At 41.0% G+C, this 26,595-nt stretch overlaps 2 protein-coding genes across 2 annotated transcripts in view; one reads left to right on the forward strand and one right to left on the reverse strand.

The window, feature by feature from the left end:
* The window catches only part of SEL1L3 (SEL1L family member 3), a 33,791-nt gene extending 19,941 nt beyond the window's left edge, over positions 1-13,850 (reverse strand). Inside the window, exons 1-8 of the mRNA XM_058803292.1 lie at positions 13,648-13,850; positions 8,955-9,522; positions 7,262-7,388; positions 4,342-4,463; positions 2,880-2,995; positions 2,086-2,141; positions 915-1,047; positions 148-280 (exon numbers count right to left, since the gene is read on the reverse strand). Of these exons, the coding sequence (XP_058659275.1) occupies positions 148-280; positions 915-1,047; positions 2,086-2,141; positions 2,880-2,995; positions 4,342-4,463; positions 7,262-7,388; positions 8,955-9,522; positions 13,648-13,704 (1,312 nt within the window). The 5' untranslated portion in view covers positions 13,705-13,850. The remainder of the gene's footprint in view (positions 1-147; positions 281-914; positions 1,048-2,085; positions 2,142-2,879; positions 2,996-4,341; positions 4,464-7,261; positions 7,389-8,954; positions 9,523-13,647) is intronic.
* Positions 13,851-14,278: 428 nt separating this feature from the next.
* SMIM20 (small integral membrane protein 20) lies at positions 14,279-19,832 on the forward strand. Its single transcript, XM_058804101.1, has 3 exons — positions 14,279-14,395; positions 18,053-18,109; positions 19,389-19,832. Exons 1-3 carry the CDS (start codon positions 14,287-14,289, stop codon positions 19,424-19,426), a joined length of 204 nt encoding a protein of 67 aa, XP_058660084.1. The 5' UTR covers positions 14,279-14,286; the 3' UTR covers positions 19,427-19,832.
* Positions 19,833-26,595: the final 6,763 nt, after the last annotated feature.

Here is a 26,595-nt window from a genome sequence, read left to right on the forward strand (position 1 = left end):
TAGCTACCAGTAATAAGACTAAACTCTTCAAATTGTTATGGGTGAATCGAATTTTACTTTTGATGATCAATATTCAGATTGTTAAAGTTAAGAAAACAGGTCTCCAAAGATGACAGTTTAAGATTCATGTCATAGATCAACACTTACAACTTCTGTGTGTTTTTTCGCCTTGTCTTACAATATATCTGTAATCATAAACTATTTCTTGAATGTCCATACATCTCTCGTAGTAAAGCTCAATTTGTTCCACTGTGTCTTTGTCATGAAGAGGATTAGAAATCTGTAAAAAGGTAAATGATGGATAAATGGCATCTCCAGTATCTGTTGTTGTGTATGCTCAGCTAGAAAGATGCACTGTACACAAATAACAAAAGGAGACAGATTGTTCACTACAATCAGCTTATCTGGCACACCCTATTAGTGTGTCAGACAGTCTGATGCTGACCCCAGTAGATCACTGCCTATTTAAATGGTCAGCATAATCTAAAAATCACAGAAGACTTTCCAAAACTGACCAGATCCATGCAACTTTTACCATCAGTTTCATCAAAACCACAGATTAATCAAATATATCCAACACTGTATCATCAGAAACTCTGGGAACAAAGCAATAGTGAAAATATTAAATATATTAAATATATATTATTATAATTGTACCTATATTATTAAATATAGATCTACAAAAACTGCTTAACACACTCACTTCCCAAAGTATTATCTTTTAGCATTTGAAATGGTAACTAATGTTGCTAGATTTGAAAAGAAAATTATCATGTATGACATATGTTCCCAGATACTATTGTGCTTCATAGCTAGTTTATCACCAGATAAGCACTCCATCTGAAAAAATAAAATATACTCAGTCATAGTTGGCTGCTAATATTTCAGCATTTCCAAGTAGTGCCCTTGCTCACCTGTTCTGTTTCCAGCACATTGAGGCGATAGTATTTCACAGGTCCAAAGAAGGCTTCAATACCATTTACATACCCACTGCCCCCAAGAACAAAGTATCCAGCAGTGTCATCATAATAGAAATCTTCCCTAAAACTTGAGAATATGAAAGAGAAGTAAGCTGACTATCTAGAGGTACTGTGAAAGAAGAAAGAGAAATAAGTATTTCTCAGAATTTCTGCAACTGACGGTCTTAAGCTTATTCCAAGTATCTTTTTCTTTTGTAATTTGTTTATTCTCAAAATTGACTCTGCAATTTAGTGTGACAAATTATGGAGTAAATTTAACAAATTCCTTGTCTACAAACATATTAAACCAACAGGGGTGTTTTATTTTTCTGACCTGTAAGTATCTTTTGATATTTTAGGCATCATTATTTAAGCTCATTTTTTTCAGTTCCACCTTTCCCTTTCACTTTTCTAAAATCAGCATATGAAAATTTAAGCTATTAGTCTCCTAGAGTTATCACCTGCAACTTATCAATTTCTGGATTTAAAGCACAGCAGAGAAGGAACAATCCTGAAGTCTGGCAGTCTGCCATGCAGTTCACTGTTACATAGCTCCCTTAGTAACAGTGGCATTTTTTAATTATTTGCACAAGAAAGAGTCCATCTTAAATTACAGTGAAAGAAACCAATTAAAAACCCATTTAAAAATATTCAGTTGCATAGAATATTTCTACATAGAAATTTTTATATTTCTATATTTCTACATAGACAGAGTGTGAATACTTTTGGTAGAAATTTTGCTCTCTAACTAAGCAAAACAGGTAAGAATTTCCCTGCTGAAATACTACCCCTCACAGCAACAGCAAAACTAGACTTCAGTAAGGCCAAAAGTTCATTTGAAGACTGATCTTAATGCCACTGACCTGCCAATCAGTTTTTAGTGAGGGTTATCAGACTCTAGTACTAGATCATGCACCACATTAACTCATGGCATTAAAATACTCAGCTCATGCTTAATGTAAGCACAGTAAAGCAAGGTGGTTTTGAAAGGATAGTGTAGAAAAAGACCACAGACATTTTCAAAATCAATTAGAATCTCAGTTATAAACTGTGCTATCCTTCCCCCATTCTCTGCATCTGAACATACACACACATATTACTCCACAAAGGAGAAAATGCTGCTTACGTAAAAGATTGATGATGATGTCTTTTCAAATTCTTCCCAACACTGCTTACTTCAATCTAAAAGAGCACAAAACATTAATCACAATAAAAGAAATGTTATAGGGTACATTTACTACACTGTCTAGTTGCTCCAGGGGAGGTTTAAATTGGATGTTAGGAAATATTTCTTCACTGAAAGAGTTGTCAAGCACTGGAACAGGCTGCCCATGTTAACTGTGGAGTCACCATCCCTGAAGTGTTCAGGAAACAAGTGGATGTGGCACTCAGCACTGTGGTTTTAACTGATGTGGTGCTGTTTGCTCAAAGGTTGGACTTGATAATCTTTGAGGTCTTTTCCAGCCTTAATGATTCAATGATTCTTGTTGATCCACAACCCAAAATCCTTCTCCCCAGGGCTGCTCTCAATCTACTCTCTGCCCAGCCCACGTTTGTGCGTGGGATTCCCCTGACCCAGGTGCAACACCTCGCACTTGGACTTGTGGAACATCACAAGGTTCACATGGGCTCACCTCTCCAGCCTGTCCATGTCCATTTGGATGGCATCCATTCCCTCCAGCCTCTCAACTACACCCCACAGCCTGGTGTCATTGGAAAACTTGCTGAGGATGCACCCAATCCAACTCAATCAATCAATCAAAGTTGATTTTCCAAAGCTGGATGGTCTGAACATCCCATCACAACTTCTAGTTTTAGATTTTTCATTCTTTTGCTATGTGAGCATGTACAATTTACAGTGTTTGTCTCAGTCTCAGCTATTAAGGAGTTTGTCAGTTTGTAATTCAGTGGCAAGCATACCTGTCCACCCTTAAAGGAGAGATCCAGTCGAAACCACTGCTTCAGAGGAAGGCTGAAGCTAGTTTTCACTGCAAGGTCATCCCCTCTCATGAGATGCATCTGAATATGCACATAACCTGAGAGCAAAAAAGGAAGAAAAAGGAAACAAACACCACAGAAACATTAGCAGCAAGAATGGGTTTACTAATGCTTTGTTCACAGTGATTCTGTCCTCTTCACCTTCTTCCTCACCAACAACAGAAATCTGGCACCACCAAGCCATACATCAGCTCTCAGAGCCCCACAGACAGTGCTCCACATTTCAGTTTCACAGCTCAGATGCTGATGCCCAGGCTCCCACATGAAACCACAGGCTGAAAACCAGGGTGAAAGAGACTGAACAGACTAAACCTAAGGGAGGCTGTCACAGCTGATCTCAAACATCAGAAAGCAGTTGTGGCTTGCAGTAAACAGCACAAGGGACCAGTAAACAATGGCATCCACTCAGCACTCAACTGGTGGCATGTGACTGCAATGATCAAGCACAAGGAGACTCTACCCTCCACTTCTTGGACCTGCAGAAGCCACACTCATGGTCTGAACTTTTAAGATCAGAACAAGCTACTTTGATAATCGAGGGTAACACTGAGAATAAAACTGGCCCTAAAACCTCACCAGGCAAATCTCATATTAATCTGGTAACTTCCATTTTTTTTGTTCTTCACAGAAAAACATCCAGTTTATAATGGATACATTAATTATTGAAATTGGCTACATGACAGAGAAAATGAAAATGACAAAAATGACAGTGAGGAAGAGGTCAGTTGTCAAACTCTTAAAGAAGGAGGAAAAAAATGTGTTATGAGAATGCCAGGTGTACCCTTTTAAAACTCTGCATGCTTATTTCTTCTGCGAGCCTGCCAGCCAGCTCCCAGCCCTCTTCTGACAACAACAGGCCCCCACTGCAAGTGTTGCAAGACTAAGATAGTGCTACCTCTTAACTTTCTTCTGGATCAGGGAAACAGACTGGTTCTTGCCTACACACTGCAGTGTAGGCAAGACCTTGAATGACTTTGACTTTTTCTGAGGCTACTTCCAATTATCAAAAATTTTCATGTTGTATATATAGGAATTAAGATCAATTTAAAACAACACTTCAGTAATAATAAGAAAGCTTGTTCATTGAGGTGAGACTGTTTAATCTCAGTGTATGCTCCTGGCTGAGAGATACAGGCTATTCTCCTGACAAAGCAGACATTTCTGAAGTTAGTGAAGATTAGATGCTATGCAACTACTACATTTTCTCCTATTAATTTAGTGGCTACTTTCCTACTGAGATGCTACAGTCAAAAAGAAGCATTTTGCAAGGGATCAATTTCACAAAATAAGTCTGATAATATATTTTTATAAATGTTATTCCTAGGCACAAATCGATAAAGACTGTATTAGACCTCTTCTGAAAGCCATTAGTAATATCCCTTACCTTCCTCATTTAGAAATACAGCAGGAGTACCATACATTTCTTTTGAATCAATAAAATAGAGTATACCACACAGATCCTTTTCACAGTGATGGAGCAGATATAGCCAGATTGAAATGGTGAACCTGTATGAGCAAAAACAAACACAAAATCCACTCCTGATGAGAAAGCCCTCTATATAATTTGAAAAGCATGCATTTCACTTTAATTTAGCAAAAACCTGTGTCACACATGTAATCTTCAGAATAGAACAGAACACTGTAACATCCTCTAAAGTACAAATCTTCAGAAAAACCACACTTAAAACTCTTGGATCTTTGATCTCTAACCACAGACTTTTGTGGTAACAAACAGGAGAAGAGAGTAAGGAAATGCTATCTGAATCAATTCCAGAATGCCAGGTCAGAGCTACTTCCAGATCCCACACCACCCAGGAACTGAAAACACAACCAAGACAAACTGGAGTCAACCTCCCCCACACAGACCAGTACCAAGCCCCCAGATGTGTGCTGTTGTCACCTTGATTGTCAAAGCCAGTAAAAACTATTAGCTCTGTCTTCTGTACTAAAAGTGAACTGTGAAAACAGACTTGTGAGAAGCAGTTAAAAATTAGTCCATTCTCTGGACAGTACAGATGGGTATGAATAGCTGTCACAGAAGTATCACGGGATGAATAAAGGTGGAGCCTCTGCAAACTATGGAACAGTGAAAAATAAAAAACCAAACACCAACAGCACTATGTACTTAGAAATTTCTGTTCAAACCTGGCTGAGGCACTAAAAGCAGAATATATACCACAATATCTAATTTTAAGGAGTTCCTCTGTGCCAGACTAAATCTGCTTCTGTGCTCTTAACAGAAATTTGATCACACTTATTTCTGTAACATTGCCACAGCAGTTAGGTCAATGCTGAATGACTTTGAAAATTGTACCTCCAGTGTATAATTCAGCAAAGCACTATAATTATTATCATATCTGATGAAATAGTTCACTTTTCTTAGTGACTTTTAGAAAGAGATAGTAAATTTTTGCATTTCTGTAATTAATAAAAATGGTCAATATTTGTTTATAATACTTTAGGATTGGGTCAGCTTGCCTTGCTTCTCTCTCAAAAAATTGCTTAACACAAGTACCTTGTATCTTCTCCTAAACTAAACCACTGTAGGTCTGAAAGCCTAACACCTGCTCTCCTTAAAAAAAAAAAAATGCAAGGATGATTAAGTTTTCCTTAATGGAAACTATGCCTTAAACAGCTAATAATACCATTTTCTCCAGAGATGGTATATGGATGTGGCAGAAAGGTTTGTAAATGACAACCACTTGTATATTGATTGCTAGGACGTACAGGCAAACACTGTGCTTCTAGAAATACTGCTCCTGTGTTCATGCTTATTTATTGCTCTTTTCAACTTTCATCTCTGCCAATACAGCAAACTCAAATGTCTCAGTCTCCATTTAATCCTTGATTGCCAGTCTGAGACTGTGTTTGTTCTGGACACATTTCTTGGGACAGAGTTTTGGACAATGCTGACTCATTTCATATCCCCACTGCTGCAGAGTGCCAAACAGCTTGAGCAGTCCCTTACAGTCCCAGCCTGTTCTTGCTGCAGGCTCAAAGAAAAATTATGTATCTTGGACTCCCTTTCTTTACAAATCCCTGACTGAAGCCAAACAAGTATCTCAAGTTAGATTCATCTACTTCTGTTACCTTTTTGTACAGTGGGGAACCACTGCTCACATACACAGAACTGAAAAAGAACTGAAGAGAAGAACTCTCTTCCTCTTCCTAACAGAACTACCCCAGGCTGTCACACAACCACAGCACACAGCACACTGAAGACACTGAACTTGAAGGCAAGAACTATGTGGAGCAGACAAAAAGATGCATAAATTTATTCCATATACTCTACACCAGAGCTTAAGTGCCTCTGTACCAGAAGCAGGATGCACTGTGTTGGTGGGCAAAGAGCAGCAGGCTGTCACTCATCCAGAAGAGACCAGGAGCTAAAAATTGCTCTGTATTTATGGCTTCAGTTATGGTTTGAGAGCTAGGAATTTGCATGCAACCTGTGCTCTCTGGCAAGCCATCTTGGCACTCTTCTTGAGGCAACAGGCCAAATGCAATCCAGAAGGCAAGTCCCAGCTGCTGTAATTATTTCCTACTTCTGCAATAATGTTGCCAGGGTGAGAGCATCTGGTGGAAGGGAGGTCTATTTATGTATCTCTACTCCCCTGAAGTTGCAAAATATGACTGGAAAGTTGTGACAGTTTTGGGAAGGGGGACCAGAGCAGAGCAAGATGACCTTACAAGAGCAATTCCTCTGTAACTGAATAGTGTGCAGGGGATAAGGAGTTGCACTCCTGTCAAAATAGGAAAGCTTACACAGCAATGGTAGAAGGAAATGGAGTGAGCTCAAGCTGGAAGATTTATCTAGGCACAGGATTCTATCCAGTTGCTTGTCAGGTGCAAAATAAACTAGAGTGGGAATTTATAGTGATAAAGCTGCTTCATGCTGCTTGCCCTTGCAAGAAATCCTACTCTGCTCTTGGTCTGCAAACAATATTAGAAATGCACATCTGTTTGTAATGCAGAAAACCCCAGGCTAATTAATCATGAGACAGCAGTCTGATCATGGCAGCAGGTAACAGCTAACTCACCCTCCTAATTGTACCTGTTACACCTTCAGTGGCATCTCTTACACAGCACTGCACTAACACATACTGCAAGTATCTTCCTGAGCTTCAGCTTAAGCCTGTCCAGAACTGGAATTAGAAGGAACTGCTAACTAGGCTCCTTTTGCATCTTTTATGAAATTAGTAGGCAGTATTCCTTGAATTTGTGGTAAAGCCCAAGAGTTTAAGTACATTCTATAGCCTTCAAAAACCAAATACAGCCCCATTCACTTACTTGCCTGTACTTACATGGGATAATCAACCTGGTGTTGTCTGACTGTCTCAAGTTCTCTGTTTTCAAACTGTTCAAATTTCTTCACAATTCCTGTTTTTTCCCCACTGGAAGCATATATAAATTCGAGAACATGGACACCATCTGCAAAATACAGTCTTTTTTAATCTGACAGACAGAAAGCATAAAACTAATTAATCAGCTCACATTCCTACAGTCGAACATTTAAATCACACAACAGATTTAAAGCTAACACAAACTCTCAATAAGTCCTTAGACAAAAATTCACTTGCTGCTGTAAAATACATTACAGTCTTGAACCAAATAACCCACAAAAAGTGAATTTGAGCCTGTTTCCAGATAAAATTAGAAGCAGGGAAAGAACAGACTTATTTAAATCTAAGATACTTAAAGAACCAGTTAGTAAACAAGTCCTACTTAATGTTACTCACTTACATCTCATCCTATCTTTGGTTATGCCTAAGTGACATTTCTCCACATCTCTTGGAATTGCTCTCCATTTGTGCCTCTCTATATTATATGTATGCATAGATACCAATTCTATTCTTAACTAATATGGATAATCCTGTAACAAAACTGATAAAGATGTCCCTCCTAAGAAACAAGAGAAAAATCTTCAAGGCCATGAGATATCATCAGCTTGCCTAGAGAAACCCAAAAACCAGACAAAAAACCACCAAGAAAACAATAAAATAAACCAAACCCTGAGCAAATTGTTACATCATTTTAAGAAACAAAATTTGAATATTATTTCCTTCTATTGTCTATTAAACTGATTTAATCTGTAATAGAAATAGATAATACAGACAATAAGATGTTTCACAGTGTTGTCAGATATCACATGCTGTCTCCAACAAGTATTTTAGAAAGCCCTTAAAGGAAACAAGATATTTCCAGTTCTTCTTCAGAGCACTTACATGCCAGTGTAGTGAGAAAAAATGACACAAATACCATTATGGGATTTTCTGGGAGAGAACCATTTAGAAACAAATGTTCTTTTTCCTTCTAGGTTCTGCTTTGAGCACTCACTGAGAGCAAAAACATTGTCAGCAAGTGTAAAGCTAGAGATAGGCAAGCAGAAAAAAAAAGGACTCAAAAAATCTAAAAAGCAATGCTGTTTCTGTAATCTGTACTGTTGGCAATACATGATTTTTTATTTAAAACTATTACTTTTTTTTTCTAAAATGCTTGTTCATAATGGTTCTAGGGGGAAAAAAAGAGGGTCTGTAAAGCTTAGCTGACTACAGAGACTTGAAAATATGTTTCTGAGTGTGAGGCCATCACTTTAAACAGAAGGAAACTACTTATGTGAAAATTATGTGTGCATGAACTGCAGAACTGATTCTGCATTAATGCAGTAAGGGACTGAACAACTCCATCTGAAGATAAAGGAATGATGTTCACAAACTCTGGTGGGTTTTGACTAAAATTGTTTGAAAATGCTTAGAAAAGAGGGGGCCAGGCTGCTACCAACCTCCAGGCTAGCTGTGATGAAACAATCTGAAGAGCAGGATGGCTTCAGCAACTTGCAACTCTAACCTCACAGTTATGGAGATTACATGTTCAACAATGCTTCCCAAGTAAACCACTGTGTGTAATATTTACTATTTACTACCAGTAGGCACTTTTTAACAGCTTACCAGAGATGTTATTTGTTTCCTTGGGGGAAAAAAGTGACATTGCACCTACCAGTTTCATGAGGGCACTGAGGTATCCTATTGGCCTGGAGCATCCACAAATAGTCAGCACCCCACTGAAGACAAACTTTGTGGTCCTTATATGGCCGTTCAAAGGGCGGAACTGCCTCTAAAAATGTGTAATTCTTGGCAACTGCAGCCTGGTAGTCTTCATTCTGCTCATCACCATAGCTGCCAGCTGATCTGTGGCTAATCCATGCGTACAGTATCACACTGTGCACTATTATTGAGTTTCTGATGATATAATCATCTCTGTAAACCATGATGCTTGGAAATTTCAAGTGTACTAGTCGAGTTCTGCTAACATAAAGGTTCTTCTCATCCTTCCATCTCCTTCTATACACTGGCACACCAGTCCTGAACTCGGAGGAAGCTACTGCTTCTAAACTGACAATACAAGGTTTAGAACATAAATATTGAACTGAAACCTCAGAATTGTTAAGAACTTTCTTTTCTAAAATGTTTAAATAGATAAAATCTACATAATCCACATTCTTCTGAAACTGTGGAGTAACTGCCGTTGTCTGTAATGTCTCCTTTCCAAAGGACAGCACAAAGTTCTGGAAGAAAACACAAAACACAGAGATGTTAACCAGAGAATCTATGTGATTATTCACACACTCACAATAATAACAGAACACTGCACAGGCACGTATATACCACACTTTCACTTCAAAAGATGAGGTTTCTTTTACCCAGCAAGTAGACACGGATTACTGGAGAGCCACCATCAAGACTTTAATGGCATCAACATCCCTACGTCAAGGTCTCAAAGTTACACATGCTTCTACAAACAAACTGTATTTACAGGGTGTATCCTTCAGCCCTATGCAAGTGGAATCCGGTCTAAGATAGCGACTTAGACGTCACACTATTCAAACATGCTCCTAGGATCAGGCCTGAGGAGTGTGCACAAAAATGTACAGGCATACATTCATTATGTATCATTGTTTGCTAGGATTGCCACAGCCTGATGTTTCTGCTTCTTCTAAAAAAGTTAGCTAATTTTGTTACCTGTCATGCAGGTCCCTGAAGGACAAACTAACAACAAAGGCTTCCTGACAATGAATTAATATTTGTAAAGTGTTTCATTTTTGACATGTTCCTATTGTGAAGATGGACTTGGAAATCTGAGCAGCAAGACCAGCAGGCTGAATTTGCTCAGCTGTTGCTCTCCACAGCTAGGTACATTATATATAGTTTGAGAGTGGGTGCCTGGACATACAACAGGATTATCCCCTGTGATTAAGTTCTTGTCTCTAAAACTTCAAAAGCTTCTTTTCTTTCTGCCTAGCAGGCAGCATCCAGCTTGATGCACTGCCAAGGATACTGGGGATTACTCAGCTCTGAGGGCAAGCCACCAGCACAGCAGTTCCACCATGTCCCCTGGTCTAAGATATTCACAATTGTCACATAGGAATACCAGGGAAGATGGTCATTAAGATTGCTAAAAATGAGATCTGTCTTGGGTAACCTTTAACTTTGCTAAGATTAAACAAATTAAAATAAAATTTAATCTTGGATACCTATCTTGGATAGATGCCTTTTTCACTGAGTTTTTCAAAACATTTAAAGGGTTTGGCCTAGTCATTAGTACATTTCTAATCATAGAAATTGTGTGTTGTGCACCTGGAGGACTAGACCTTGCCCACAATCCAACATGGAGATCAATAAAAGTCCCTAATGATAAACTACTTTGTTTTTTATTTCTTGAGAATATGTTGACACTCCTTGAGAGCTACCCTGAAAAAACATCAAGCCAGTATGACCTATGAGGGTGTAAATATTAAGAAAAGTCAGAACTAAGTCCTATACTACCTCCTTGCTCCTACAGATGAAGATTTTTGGATTTTTGGTCACCTGTGTGATCAAATGGTATTTTTACCCAGTTCCCTGCCTCCTTAGAGATGCAAAAGAGCTCAAGGTTTGTTGGAGGAACTATGCATAGAGGTGCTGTTCACTTCAAGACCTTGACTTTATTAAGGTCAGACACTGGAAGACGTAACTGAATGAGGGAACTTTTGGACAAAGAAGCTAGATACCATTGTGAGCAGATGGGTAGCTCTAGATCACTTTATTTAGTGTTCCTAGGGAACTTGTCACTTAAACCACTTACCATACTTGCAACCAAATGCTCTTTATCTTCTTGTATCTGACAAGAGACACTGCAAGTGAGATGTGCAGTGATGCTGAACACTGATAAAGACATGCAAGCACCAAGATATACACCTTCAACAAATAAAATGCTAAAAACCCACAGAAGACTATGCGACTTTGCCTATTGTAGAAAGCCAAAATACTGTCTCATCAGCCTTCCTCTCTGCCTTATTTCCCACTCCACAAAATGGATATTGGTTAGAGTACAGGGCTAATAATGCCAATGTTGTGGGTTTGATCCCTTTATGGGCCATTCACTTTAAGAGTTGGCCTCAATGATCCTTGTGGGTCCCTTCCAACTCAGAATATTCTGATTTTGTATTGTAAAAACTATGCAAACTGAAGGGGCTGAAAAAGGAATAGCAATAGGAGGTTGGTGTCCATTGGAACCCATGGCATGGTGTCTATAATATGCTGGAATAACACACATACACAAATACTGAGACAAAAGTTGATGAGAGAGCCTTCATTTTAATACTAATTTGAGTACCTTTCAGAGCTTGACAAAAGATACTATTCTTTTACATTTCCACCACAATTCTTCTTTGGTTTAAAAGTATTAAAACCCCATAGCAGCAGCAACAAATTATCCCAAACCTCTCATATTTGATGGTTATAATTAATATTTCTTGATCTTACAATAAAGAGTACTTGTAAGTAGCTTAATCTTTGTGATAAGGGCGCTGTGTCATGAGGAAGATGGCAATATACTATGAACACAGTGCCATGTCATTATCACAAGATGCAAAAGTCCACCAGGTAGATACTAAAAGCACAGGGGTACTAATGTGTGCTTACCACACACACTTACTGTCAAAACACACACACAGCCAGCTCTCAATTTTCTCAGTGGTTATCCACCACAGAGCAATGGGAACTAGACTCCAGCAATGACAGCTTGGGTCTGGCACGGTTCATTAACAAAGATGCAGCAGCGTATGAATTTGTCCATGTCATCTCCAGTGAATGGCAGAAATTTTGTGGTGGGGGATCCCAAAGCAGTAAGTTCTCAAACCCTAAGCCAGGTCTTTGCAGAACAATTTCCATGATGTTCCTAGAGCACTTAAGCACAATGCAACACAATTGCTGATGCTAAGTTTTGCTTCAGCTCTGCTGGTCTAGTGCCCTTCCCGTAGTGCCTGATCTGCTAAATGGCTCCCCATTTTACTTTGTGTTCTTTGGTCCCTGGGTACTATTTGTGGCCTGTGCTGCCAAAATGCATGAACTATATTTGAGTCTTCTGTTACATCCCACCTAACTAACCCTTCTGGAGGCTCATCCAGCAAACAGCATGGAGCAAAGAACCCAGAGCAACCCCACATGATGGAGACCTGGCAGACACCGCAGACCATAAACCTCCAGACCATGGCCAAGTCTCTGTTACCACTACACAGTGCACAGAGTGTGTATCATCTCAATGTTCCTCCTTGGTGAGGGAGCCTCTTCCCTTCCTGTTGTATCAGACAAGGCAGAGTTAAATGTGCATCACCTCTGAGACAGCACAAGGATGAAAAGATGACACATTGAGTGAGTGTGATTAGGAGACTTAAATATAAAAGTTTTCCAGCGCACTAAAGAAGTCAGCTATGCTGATTCAAAATATTATCATGAAATAGACAAAGTTCAACAAGACAGACACAAAGGTTTTGTTGTGTGGGGCAACTTAAACCTGTAAATGGTTTTGGGTTTGTTTTTCTTTTTTCTTTTCTTAAATCCTGCTGAATCTAAATGATTTAGCCCAAGTAATCCCATCAGATCTTGGGATAAGAATCAATGTGGGAGGCAAACACGGCAAGCATTAGGAAACTGAACAATTTTGAGCACTGTAATAATACAGAAATGATTGAGCAAGTATTCTTTCATTTGCTGGAGGTCTCAATAGGACCCTTCATGAGTTCAGCCCTGAGGACATTCCACAAAACCCTATGAAACCTGCACCTGTTTGCACAAAACCTGAAGTGCAGTTCTTCACCTGCAAACGCCCAACACGTCATGCTACATTTTTATCAAGAGTGAAAAGAAGACATGACGAGAAAGGGTGTTGATCTGCTGCTCTCCATCAGCACCAACATGGCACAGGCACACAAACACTTAGACCAGAGCTTATGCTTAGCAACAAAAGAGATGAAAAAGTAGTTTAGTAACTGGCCCTAACCCACGGTTGTTTCCATAAGCCAGTGCAGCACTATGTTCAGTCGTGCATCTGTACGCAGATATCAAAGGCCCCCCCATTTTTCCCACTCTAGAAGTTTATGGTCACCCAGGGCAGAAAGCTTAACACCTGGCTGTGACGGCTCGGCGTCCCCAGCTCGGTAAGCCAGGCCGCAGGAACCGCGGGGCTGGCAGGGGGCGCGGAGCCAGGCCGGACACCGGGGCTGGCTCCGAGGGGCGGCCCCGGCCCGAGCCCCCCGAGCCCCGCCGGACCCGGCTCGGCTCCCTCCGCGCTGCGGGAACGACCCGCGGCCCCGCACGGGCCGGCCCTGCCCGGGCTGGGTCCGCGGAGCAGGTGCGGGGCCGACGGCACTCACCGTGAGCAGGACGAGGAGCAGCGGAGCGGGCCGGCGGGGGTCGGCCGGGGGCCGCATGCTGCTGCTGCTGCCGCTGCGGCGGTGCCCAGCGCGGCAGGCACTGCGCGGCCGGCTCGGCGACAAGGATGCGGCAGATCCGGCTTCCTGGAGGAGGGGCCGCCGCCCGGGCACGGCAGGGCAGGGCAGGGCAGGGCAGGGCAGGGCCCCGCTCCGCCGCCGCAGGTGCGCAGGGGCTGGGCCAGAAGACGCCGAGCCCCGGCCGTGCTGCGCAGCTCCTTAGGGGCTCCTGGCAGCTCCGTACAGCAGGCGCCGGGCGGCGGCCCGGGAGGGATCCCCGCGCAGGGCCGCGCCCGCCCACTCCCTTGGTGGCTCCGCGGCGGCCCCCGCTCTCCCGGCTGGGCGCTGCGCTACCGGGACAGTCCCGGGCCGGGCCAGCTCCCGCTGGCGGGCGAGGCGCTTTAGGGCGGGGCGGCGGGACTGGGGCGCATCGTCTCGGGCTGCCCGGGCCGGGCTGACGGCGCGGGCGCAGCGGCCCCGTGCCCGCGCTGCGCCCCGCCGGCCGCACGGAGGCGCTCTCCCGGCGGGCCGGGCCGTGCCCCGGAAGGCCCCGCTCCGGCTCCGCTCCGTGTCCGCCCGGCCATGGCCGCGCTGTCCCGCACCATCGGCATCTTCGGCGCCTTCGTGGCCATGGTGGGAGCCGCCCTCTACCCCATTTATTTCCGGCCGCTGCTGCTGCCCGAGGAGTACAGTGAGTCCGTGCGCGGGGGGAGCTGGCTGCGCCATGGCCCGGTCTGTGCCCGGGCTTGGGGGAATGCGGGGCTGCTGCTCGGCGAGTGACTCCCTAGGGGCTTTCTGCTCGTCTAGGAGATACCTGAAAACGAAAATAATACAGCTCGCTGTTGCTCTTATTTCAGATTATTAGCCAGTACAACATCCTTTAGTTGCTCCTCAGAGGACTGAGACGCTGTTGAAGAAGTTGAAGTCAGAGAGATGGAGCCCCTCTCCCATGCAGAAAGGCTGAGAGAGTTGTGGTTCTTCAGCCTGGAGAAGAGAAGGCTTCAGAAAAACCTTGTAGAACACTTGAAGAGAGCTTGTAAGAAAGATGGGGCAGGCTTTTTAGTAGTCCCTGTTGCAATAGGACTAGAGGTAATAGTTTCAAACGAAACAGAGTAAATTCAGAGTAAATAGAAGGAATACATTTTTTATGATGGTGGTGGTGAACCACTAGAACAGATTGCCCAGAGGAGTGGTGGGTTTTCCCATACCTGGAAACATTCAAAATCAGGTTGGACAGGGCTCTAAGCAACTTGATCTAGCTGATGTCCCAGCTCAGTGAGGAGAGGTGGTGTAGATGACCTTTAAAGGTCCCTTCCAGCCCAGACTGTTCAATGATTCTATGAGCTGTTTGAGTTCTGTTTTCCAGCTGCCATTGAGAATCTAACTTAAAACTTGGCAGCCAGTTGTGATGATTTGCTAGAGCTGGTCTCAGTCTGCTGAGTCTGGAACCGACTCTTGAGGAAAATCCCACTTTCCTGCCAGGAAAACCTGCCAAGCCCCGAAGGCACCTGCAGCTCCAGGTGTGAAGCCTCAGCAGCTCCAGGCAGGTGCTCTGTAGGGGGAGCACCCATTACTCCTCCTCGCCTTCTGTGAGATAGTGACAACGGAAATGGGGGAAAAGTGGGGGGTACAAGCAGCCTTGCACCCCACTTTATTTTTTTATGAGACTAAGCAAGCCAAAAATATGAAGATATATGTGATTAATCTGCCAAGACAACTGAAGATTTCTAGGAAGGAAAAGAAAAAAGGATAGCAAACTTAATGGTTTTATTGGAGGGGCTTTGGCCTTGCATCAAAATTTAACTTGCAAGCAAGTTTTTATTCAGGGATACTATGTAGGAATTGTAGTTTGTGAAACTTCCTACAATTATGTTTCCTACTCTGTGTTCCCTTTGAAAACATTATTACTAAATCTTTTTTGCTTATTCTATACTTTCCAAAACTACTGTATTTGAAATGTGTCTTGGCAGTAAGGAAAGGACAGAACTAGTGGAGCAATGTCCTCCTTTGTACTTGTGAATTATGTGAGTAGATGTTTCCTATCAGTTTAGGGATTTTTAATGTCTATTTAGGACATAGAATGAATTGATGCACAGTTGGCAAGTGCACAAACTTGTGATTTGATACCTGATTCTAAACTTACTGCCTGGTGCTGAATCTCCATCTGATATCACCTTTATTCATTTCCAAGGAGCTTTTCTTGATCATCACTGCAGTATGAGAGGCACGAGCATTTGTTATCACAGTATTTGAGGCGAGACTGTGAACTACCACAGTTGTGGTGTTTGAACCCAAGTTTTTAACCTTTGGAGTACAGAGGATTTTCTGAGTACAGTCAAGTAAGCTGTCTGACAACTTACGTAGAAGCTCCTGCCCTCTGTTGGCCTGAGCTCTGGGAGAATGCTCAGTATTTCTGTTTGGGGATGCTGTGTCCCCAAAGTTGGGGGTTCTGATTAGCATCACAGAATAATCATGCAAAAGGCAAGAATGAATATTAGTTACCTGGAGTGACATTGAACCATGTAAACATGAAGTGCTATCTTTTCTTTCTTCACTCTTGTTTTTCTTGTGTATCTCCCAAATTCTGTAGAAGTGAAGTACATGAGTGTTCTGGAAGAAGACTTTACTGCACGATTCTCTAGGAACTTTCAGAGAAGTTCCTAGCAATTTAACAAACAAGATGAAAGCTACTTGGAAAAATTGTATATAATCAAATTGTTGATATGAACCGTAAATTGTGCACAAAGGAGTTTGACCTAATTTTATGTGGAGATGTTATAATTTTGTAGGGTTTTAGTACCTCAGTTGGTGGCTTTGCTGTTTCTAATATTTTCTTGTCAGTATCTAGCTTATCCAGTTTAGTGGCAATGATGAAACTTTGAGGCTGTCAGCACAGACCTTTTCCACATGGATTAACTAAAACAAAGAGGGGCTTGACAGCTGCTCTTTGTGACATTTTCACAGATTTCCTGATTTTCTGAACTGAGACTGTTTCTTCCCCATCCTGTGAGGTGGCTTTCCTGTCACCAAGACTGAATCTTGTTCTTTTCTGGCTTACCTGTCTTCCAAGTTGTTTGCAGGCCCCACAGCAATCTCCCTATTGACTGTTCTGTGTCCTGTCTCTGTATTTATCATCTCTTACATTTTTGCACAGGTTTCTTTGCCTGACCAGTTAACAGCTCCTGCTGTTCGACCCAAGTGTGTCCCCAGAACTCTCAGATTGGTTTCCATTTTTCCTGCCTCTCTTCTAATCCAAGTTTCTACTCAAGACTGAATATCCTTTTCCTTCATGTCCTACAGGAAGTCTCCTTTGCTGCCCTAATCTATTCTGTTCTCCCTTTCTGGGTTTTGTGCCTTTTCCTTTGGAATTAGACAGGTCCCTGAGATTTTGTCTGCTAAAAAGGATGAAATGGAATTACCATGCTCAGTGAACAGAACTGGAGAACCTGGATGTGCCTCTAGTGCCTGACCCCTTGCAAGGAGAATCAATTACTGTGATATACTGCTGTCTCCAGTGGCATTAGGCTTGTACACAGACAGCCTGATAACATGTAGTGCCAGTGCATTCCCATTGGGATAGAATAATGAAAAATACCAGTTTTAAGGTGAGCTTAGTTCTGAGCTTCCTTTGGGAATGTGTACCCTGCAGGTTTTTAAAGGCCTCAGAAGTTCAGTGGTGGGGGCAAAAGGTGAATCCACCTGAGCTTTGACTTCCTGCTTCAGAGTAGCACCGTGGTGGTGAAGTGCATGACTGGAAATAGAAAAAAAGGAGGGGCATTTAGTAAGGGAAATAGTATAGTTTTCTCCATTTCTCTTTGTGGAAGTGGTTAAATCTTTCAAAGAAAAAAGAAAAGCCTGAGACAGGCCCGGTGTATGGGAAAATATCCCTCAGATGCTGAATTTCACAAAGTTTACAAGCAGTAATTTTGTAGGTGCTGTCATGAAATCCATTTGCAAGATCTTTCAGGGCCTGAAAACGGGAGTTGGCCAAAAGAAAAAAAATATTTTGACTCATTTTATGTTGAGCATATTAATGAACTTCTAAAAGTACTAGTCATTCCTTAGGTGTTGACTAAGGAATGACTGGTGTTTTGGCATCTTTATTAAACAGTAGGCATTGTTTGAGGATGATTATCTTATTGTTTGTAATCTCTCAAAACAGACTAGCTATTGATTTCTCAGTGAAGTAGGAATACTATATTTGTATTCTGTAGGTAGATACTCAACAGAACTTTACTATGTAGCATCTCGAATTAATAAAATTTTCAAGATTCTTTTATTAGGTGCAATCAAGATATCTGGTCTTTTCTTTTTTTTTTAGTAGTGTTCTTTCTGTTCTGTTTTCCAGAGAATGAGCAGTCAATAAACCGAGCTGGTATTGTTCAAGAGGATATTCAGCCTGCAGGTACACTTGATTTATGTGTTTGCATCAGTTGTTTTAAAGACTCCCTTGAAGTACGGCCTCAGTATTTGTATGGATTTAAATAATACAGTGAAGAATACATTCAGTGAAAACATATTTAATGAACTTGCCATTAAATTATTTTTTCAGGCTAATTCCTCACTGAAAAGCTACAGTTTTAATGAAACTCATCTTAAAGTGACTTAACTGGCCAAATAAGTTGCAGAGTATCTGTTGTCCTCACACTTTGTTAAATAGAGGCCAGTTTCCACTTCTGAACCAGCTCAGAGTGAGCAAGAACCATGGATTGGCTGAGCTGTAGCTATAAAAAGCAATGTTGCACCCTAATTTTGTGGAATACCAAACTGCTGGACCACAGTTCATCAGCACTTTGGCAGTGCCTTCTGGCTTCATGGGTGGATGGGCCATGCAGAAGTCCACTACATGTGAAGGAAAATTTGGAATGCAGTGCTAATGGCTTTTGGATCCTTGCTGCTGACAGTGGAAGGCTTAGAAAAGCATGTGAGGGAAGTAAAATTCAAGTATAGCAGACTATCCTTGGTAGTTCATTTTTTTATAATGTTAAATGGTTTGTCTACTCAAGGCTGGCATTTCTTGATTAAAGATGTGAGAGTGCCTGTCTTGATGAAACATGTAATATATGAATATGTTAAAGGATATTTTTGTTTTTGAGAAAGCCTAACATCAGCAGCAGGTGAAAATCAAACAGGATTAAAGCCATGACCTTATTACATGCATTGGTTAGATCATTACTGCAGGACTTGCTTTCCAGGGAAGTGGGGGAAATGCTGAAGAGAAGTGGGGTGAAATAGAGGTCTTGTAAACCTTTCTTTTTTACTAAACATTCAAGAGGACTAGACTGGCTCATTTATCCAAGATGCAGGTACTTAATGACCAGTTCTTCTTAGTGTAAATTCTCCTTTTCATCTGAATTTAGCTGCTGATATGTTACAAAATCCATTAGTTGAAAAGGAAACCTGGACAAATTTAAGTGTAAGGTGCAATTCTAAATGATCCAACAATTTTAGAACACCTTACCTATGAATGTCATAGATTTTTCCATTATCTGAAGTTTAAGATCAAGATGAGGTTGTTTTTCTATATATTTTTGTAAGTTTAAGCAGAGGTGAAAATTCAGTGCAGAAATTGTTGGCTTCTTTCATTATTTGTAATACCCAAAGCTGGAGTAGCAGACCTGTTGTTTATTTTTCTTCAACATTCTAAATTATCAACTGCTGCTATTCTGATGTTTGATTTGTAGGGTTAAAAGTGTGGTCAGATCCATTTGGAAGAAAGTAATTGGCAGCTGGGTGGATTGCAGAACTGAAGATGGACGTCTTCAGCTGCTACTTTCACTGAAGTGTGTCTTTAGGTGTCGCTGGAGCAGAATTCTGAATATGCTGTGTGGGCACATGAGGAGCAACAAAGGCTACTGGTTGGAATCCCAAGAGATGCTAGTTTTAAAACATGCTAGTTTTGAGAGAGAATGCTGGTGCATAGCTCACAGACTGTTAGAAAGCTGAATGATTATTGATTATAGAAATGAAATATTTATTTCCTTGAGAAAAGGAAAAAGGGTTTTCTTCTAATCTGTACACTTAGAATTATGGATAGAGTAAATCATGCAGACTGCTGCAATTTCCTCCCTAGTTTGAAAGTTACAACATGGTGAATGTAAATTTGTACATTAAAAAATTTAAACCAATTTGTGCTTTTTTTCATTGTTTTGCAAGTGTGTGTGGAAGGTACCTTGGCTGCCTGCCAGGTGTGTTCCCCTGGCCATTCTTACTCCTGCTCCTCCAGTGGACGAGGGGAGTAAACAGAGTAACAGAGCTCGTGGGTCTGGATAAACACAAGGACATTTCTTACCAGTTACTTTTGTAGGCTAAACAGAGTCAACTTGGAGAAAATGAATGTAGCTAAATAAGTAGAATTATGACACACAGCATTTTAAAGGTCATTGCAGGATGCTGTATGCTTTGAAAAATGTATGGGCAGAGTGTTATTCCTAATGTTAGCAGATGTTTGTCATCTTTTTGGATGTCACACACTTCTGTTGGGACAACAGATGAAAGACTCCATGTTTAGTGTTACTTTCCAAACTGCATCCTGCTACTTGCTATTCTATTTCTACCTGTCTTTGTCATTACTCTCCCACTCAGACACACCTCTCCTCCTATGACTCAGTTTTTATTTAGTCTTCTATTATCACTCTAAGCATTAGGATACTTTCTGTTTGCCTGCTGGGAAAATGTGGCCATGTTTGATTCCTTTGGGTTCTCAGGTCATTTTGGATGATGGTTGCAGCCAGAGTGAGTGTACCCATTCAGTGTAGGGATCATAGATTGGATTGGGTTGGAAGGCACCTTAAAGCTCATCTAGTTCTGGTGCCTTGAGAGGCTGCCTGGAAGACAGTCTAGACAGAGTTAAAGGAATAAAGTAGGTATTTATTAAAAGGCCTTCAAAGGATACACCTTGGGCAATACAAGAGCCTGGCTGTGGCTCCACCCAAGATGGATGCCTGGTCTGAGTTTTCACACTTTTATAAGTTTTGGTCAATTTACATATTGGGGTTAATTGTCCAATTATACCTTCAGGTTATGAAGTCCCATCCTCCCAAATTGCTTTCTTCAATTTGCTGTTGTTTATAATTTTTGGGCCTGAAGCTGCAACAGTGTCCTTGGTTCTCAGGCTGGAAAAGGATTGTTTTGTCTAACTAAACTGTGAAGAGAACTTGCTAACACTTTATATGCAGTTCAGAGTTATACTAAATCAGTACAGAATCTGGAAAATATGAAAGCTAAATCTTAGAGCATTGGTTCCAACCCTGCTGCCATGAGCTGGGACACCTTCCATTAGACCAGGCTGTCCAGGGCCCCATCCAGCTTGGCTTAGAACACTTCCAGGCATCCACAGCTTCTCAGAGCTACCTGTTCCAGTGCCTCATCACCCTCACAGTGAAGAACTTCATATCTCATCTACACCTACCCTCTTTCAGTCTGAAATTTCATTATATGGGACAGTGCAACATTGTCACAAAGCTAATTCAGTGTTTGCTGTGAAAAGAAGAATAGAGCTGAAAAAGAAGTTTTTATAATTTAAACCTTTCTTCAGTGAGACTGCAGAAATCAGGGAGCCGTAGGTTTTTTGTTTTCTTGAACAAAACATTCATGAATGAGACCATTTCAGCAAAGTTCTTTCATGTAAAATACCTCCTCAGTGAAAATAAAACATTGCTGAAATGCAGATACTCCATCTATAACTGACAAGCTGCAAACCAAAGATTTTCCAGCGAATGTGGGAATTTCTCCATTATGCACCTTCTGTCACTTGGTGACATAAATGCTTAAAAATCATATATCATGGTAGTGTGGAACCATCAGTATAAATGATGTGACACAGAATGTGAAATTACTTAGTTTGGGGTTAAGAGATAAGACAATCTCTGCTACTCATTTACTTTGTGAAGTTGAGCAATTTGCTGAGTCTGGATCTTGCCTAGAAAAATGTTGGATGGCTTCTGAGCAGTGGCTGCTGGAGGCAGGTACTGAGCTTTTTGCCTTCATATTACCTAAATTTTGCAAAGCATTTGAGTACCTGAAGTCAGTTATTTAGCATTTATGGAACTAACATGTTTGTTGGTCGTGATCACTAATTCCTTCTGGAGCAGAAAAGCTTGATAAGTTTTGTAATTGCCAATTTGTACAGAATTTACAGCAGTTTATATCAGTTGAGCACTACTGAAGTGAATCTAAACTCTAAAAATAGTGTACATTGGTATTAATGAGCATCACTTCCCATTCATGTTCCACCTAATGAAGTGGGCTGATGGACCATGGCTTTAAAGCATTGGGATAGTGAATGTCTTTTGAGGGACCATGGCTTTAAAGCATTAGGATAGTCAATGTCTTTTTCAGATTTTTGCTATTCTGTCTGCATAAAACTGTGAAGCCAGCAAGGTATGTACTCCAACAATTATCCAGAATTTACACTGAAATGTTCTGATTGCTCTGGCATGTGCCAGTTGCCTGGAGACTTGCCCAATTCTCCTGTGTTAGGTTTTAGTCCTGCAGCTGCCTTTGAGACAATGCTTTGTTCTGCTCATGGATGCTTGACATAAGCCCCTTCTTTCAGGAATCAGTGATAAGTGAAGTTCAATGTAGTGAACTCTGCTCTCCAGGACTCTTACCTTGCTCTGGAAGTAAGAGTTCTTTACTACTTTCATAACCTCCAACTACTATTAATTTGGTGATTGGAAGGGAATAGGCCTGCATTCTGCAGAGCAACTGAATTTGGCAGTTTGGTCCAAGTTGTTCTGATTGTTTCGATAAAAATGCCTTCTTAGAATGTTTTTAAAGCAGTTATCTCTACCCTGTTACATGAATGCATTTTGCTTATTTATTATAGCTGGATGGTGAACAGCAAAAAAATACACCTTCATCCCTTGAAGGACTGAAGGAAAGTTTTAAACAGTGGTTTAACATCCCAAGAGAAATTGGTTGTACTAGGTTTTGGTCTGTTGCATGCTGATGTTTTGAAATTATTAAATCTTGTACCATAAAGAGCAAATATAGCATTTTAGAATAAACACAGCTTTGTTTTGAAGCACTGCAGATTGTTGACAATGTAATGAAACCCTCAAGTACAAACACATGAGAAGGAGTAAATATGGCAAAAGATATGGGCAAATTGCCAGATTATACACATGTGGGAGAAGGAACAATCTCAGTAAATGAGTATCATATTCAGCAAGAAAAATCCCACAGGATGTTGAAAAAATCAAGTGGGATTTTTCTTGCTGAATATTGTAATTATTGCTTGAGATTATTCCAAATGATGGGAGGGGATTTTTTATCTGTGATACTCAAAGCACATCAAATAGCTTCCAGTTATCATGAATTTTACTCTATGTATGCCCTCCTATGAAAAAACAGCCCAGAAGAAGCAGTTCTCATGTTTTGCTCTTTTCTAAACCAAATTAAAGCATGTGTTTTCCCTTCTTGCAGTCTAGCAATAATTAACTACTCATTTTCTTTCTATTGTGTACATTCCTACTGACCTTCATGTTAACATGCAGATGCAGCAGTAAATGAAAAGCTGTATTGGCTTTTTCTGTTGTGCCACACAACCCAAAAAGTATGTTTGCTTGTGGAAGGAAAATATTCTCCAGCTTCTTAGAAAATGCTGTGGAATATACACTGTTTCTGTGTGTGGACAATTTGCAAGAGGTGAGAGCAAAACACAAAGTTCAGGTCAAAGCTTAGGTCGGACTGTGGTCCGAGGTCTCTCTCTCCATCGTGCAGACTGTGTGGGCCTTGCAGGAAAAATGGTGCAGTGTTTAAGGCACTGCCTTGGAAAATAGGACTGTTGTAGTCAGTTCCATATTCCACCACGCTTTTGTCTGGCAGCAGGTAAGTAATTTGAGCTTCAGTTCCATCTGTAAAATAGCCACAGGTAGTGATCCCCTTCTTTGCAATTGAAGGTAAATACAGAAGTGTGGGGTTTTTTGATGCTCTAGAGAACATTTCTTGTCTGAGAAGTTTTCTTCAGGGTTAGGAAAAGTTGGTCTGAATTTGTGTGAGAATCAGATATTTTGGTTCCAGAAATTTAAAATGTTTTGAAAAATCTTTTCCAAAAGAAAATTACAATGAAATTTCCCAGATCTTCATACTGCTGAAATACTATGTTCTGAGAATAGAAATTTTATATTTTGGGAGGCAAACAGAAAACTCATCTGTTTTTCACAATACTAATATTTTTTGAAAGAACTGCAAATATGAGTGAGTTGAAATTCAACCGAATGTGAGTGTTTTGTACAGATATACAAAAAAAGCAGAAAATTGGTCAGCTTATTTTGGCAGCCCAGCTGCCTCAGCAATTTTTTGAGATTCAGCAATTTTCAATATTTTGAGTTGCTATTTCCCTTGTTTTCTGTAACAATGAGTACTCCCTTCTGACCTTGGCATGCCAAAAAAGCAACTGTAATCCTTCCAAGAGTTACAGGTGCTAAGTGGAGGAGACTGGGGCACAGTGAAAGGAGATGAGAAAAAACTTGAGATACTGCTGGGAAGAGTGTTCCTCCTGTAGCCCCAGAGGAGCTCTTGGAAGTGGAGTGGTGGGTATGGAGAGGTGACAGCATTCAGTTGAGGGGGAGCATGAGGAACACAGGACATAAATCCATTGGCATATACAGCCATTGTGGGCTCTGCAGCTCACAGAGCAAATTGTGACACCTCTTGACCTCTTTTCTGTTTCCTCCCCAGCAGATTGGAAGTAAACCTTTATAAAGAAAGTTCCTAGGCAAGACAAAGTTATAATGAGAAGAGAGCATCTGAGGAGGAATTGTATAGCTGTCCTTTGCTCTAGCTTACCTTAAGAGGCCAAATATCACAGAATCATTTGTGCTGGAAAGGACCTCATGCTGAAAAGTGTCTTTCAGGCCCCAGGTTGCAGGGAAGGTGCCTCCTCTCAGCTTCTTTCCATAATTCAGAAGGATGAGTATCAGCAATGCCACTCAAGGCTGGAGAATAAGGTATTCCCTTTGCTTCAGAAATTCCTGTGGGAGGAGTTCTCAGCAACCCACAAGTGGATGGCTCAGGTGCAATGTAGGAATGTATTCTTCCACTCTGAATGAAGAGAAACCACTATGGATATAACCAGAAGTATTTGCTCCCTTATCTATTCTATATGAATTTTTGGGTGCCAGTGATTGTGGAAGCCAGCTCTAGAGCCATAACTCCTCACATCTACATAAATGAGGAAGGTTCATACAAGAACTGTAACTTGTGCCATTTCTGGATGAGCAGTACCATTAGGAGTCCTCTGAAGCCTGGAAAGCAGCTAATCTTAGTATCCTCACTGTCTGCTTCTGTCTTCCTCTGGTTCTTACAGTTATCCTGTGAGTGGCTGATGAGGGCTTGCTGGATGTTCCATATAACAAATTTCTTATGGTTCAATCCAAAATCCCATGTCCTACCTGAAAACTTTTGGGACATTTCTATTCTTTGCATGTTCTGTATGTTTTTAATATGGGTTGTGCGATTTTGTGGCCTGTCTGCCTACCTCTCTGTGCTTCTGGATCAAAGCAACAATGCCAGAAACACCATGAAATGAAGGAGCCTGTAAGGAGCTGTGAGGATCTGAGTGACACATTCCCATACATGAAGTCTGGTAATCCTAGCAATATGTCTCAGAGTTCCTCCTGGTTGCTTTCAGTTGGTAAGCTTTTGGTTCATTGCAAAAACTTGCTATTCCTTTTTGCACTCAGCAGTTACATTTTGTCCCATAGCTACTATTCCAGCTACTCCTTTGCTCTGACGTTGCCTCTCAAGTTGTTTAATCAGAAAATTTCATTAGTATACTTTGAGTTTTGTGCCAAACAGTTATGTTAAATTTGGGACAGTCTTTTGAGGAATGCCACCAGTAAAATCCATCCATGCCAATGACTTTCTGTTTGTCATTTCTGCTTTTAGCTACTTTCATGTTTGGCTCACAGTTCTTGCAGCTACTAATTGTTTCCCATGTGACATCATTCCAAATGCTTTGCTAAAGTCCAGAGGGAATATATCCCCTGAATTTTTGTCAGGTTGACAAGCTGGTTACCTGATTAGGTAATACAAGTAATACTTTGACATATTCTACTTTGGGACTTTTCACTGTCCCCACTTTTCTTTATGTCACAGTTTGCTATGATTCTTGTGTACTTTTCTGGAAAGAAGAACAGGTAGACAGATGTTTTCCAAGGAAGTACCTGGACATTCTCATACTCCATCTGTTTGAATGCATTGTGATGCACATAAAATTAACCATTCTGTTAGAAGTACCTAAACATTGGAGAGTGACCTGCCTCCCCAGTCCAGGCAGGAAGGAGAGATGCTTGCTGCTATCAGTTTATTTCAAAAGTTCAGAAGTTACTAATCATCCTGTCTTTTGTCACTGATTATTGACTCATAAGAACCAGGCTTGGCTAATAGAAAATTGCTGTAAATAGTACAAGAGCACAAGGATGGATTTATTTAGTCAGAAAAAGCATCACTCATCAGACTTGAAGAAGAGGAAAGGCAGTGGTCAAGTCCAATTGACAAAATGTGGTTAAGTGAATTGTCACATCTGCATTCATTAGCAAAATTATTTAGGGGGGTGCAAAAGCGTTCACACCCAGTTCTGGTTTCCACAGGTCATTAGGTGCCTGTTGCCTGAAAAGGCTCTGACAAGGCAGGCATGCCAACCAGATAATGACTGCTGTGAAGAACATAAGAAGTTTCCCTTTGCTTCAATTCTTTGGAATCACAGAAGAGACACAGATAAAGGTAAAAATATAATTTTTCAATTGTGCCACCAGTTTTAGTTGAGTGATGCAGATGGCACTTTGTGATTCATTTGTGAAGTGTCACTTCCTTTGGGAGCTACTTGGATTATGATCTGTATGCCCTGTTGGATCTTAGAAACTCTAAAGATGTCTTTATCCC

This window comes from Ammospiza caudacuta, chromosome 4 (assembly GCF_027887145.1).
Source record: "Ammospiza caudacuta isolate bAmmCau1 chromosome 4, bAmmCau1.pri, whole genome shotgun sequence".
Lineage (NCBI taxonomy): Eukaryota > Metazoa > Chordata > Aves > Passeriformes > Passerellidae > Ammospiza > Ammospiza caudacuta.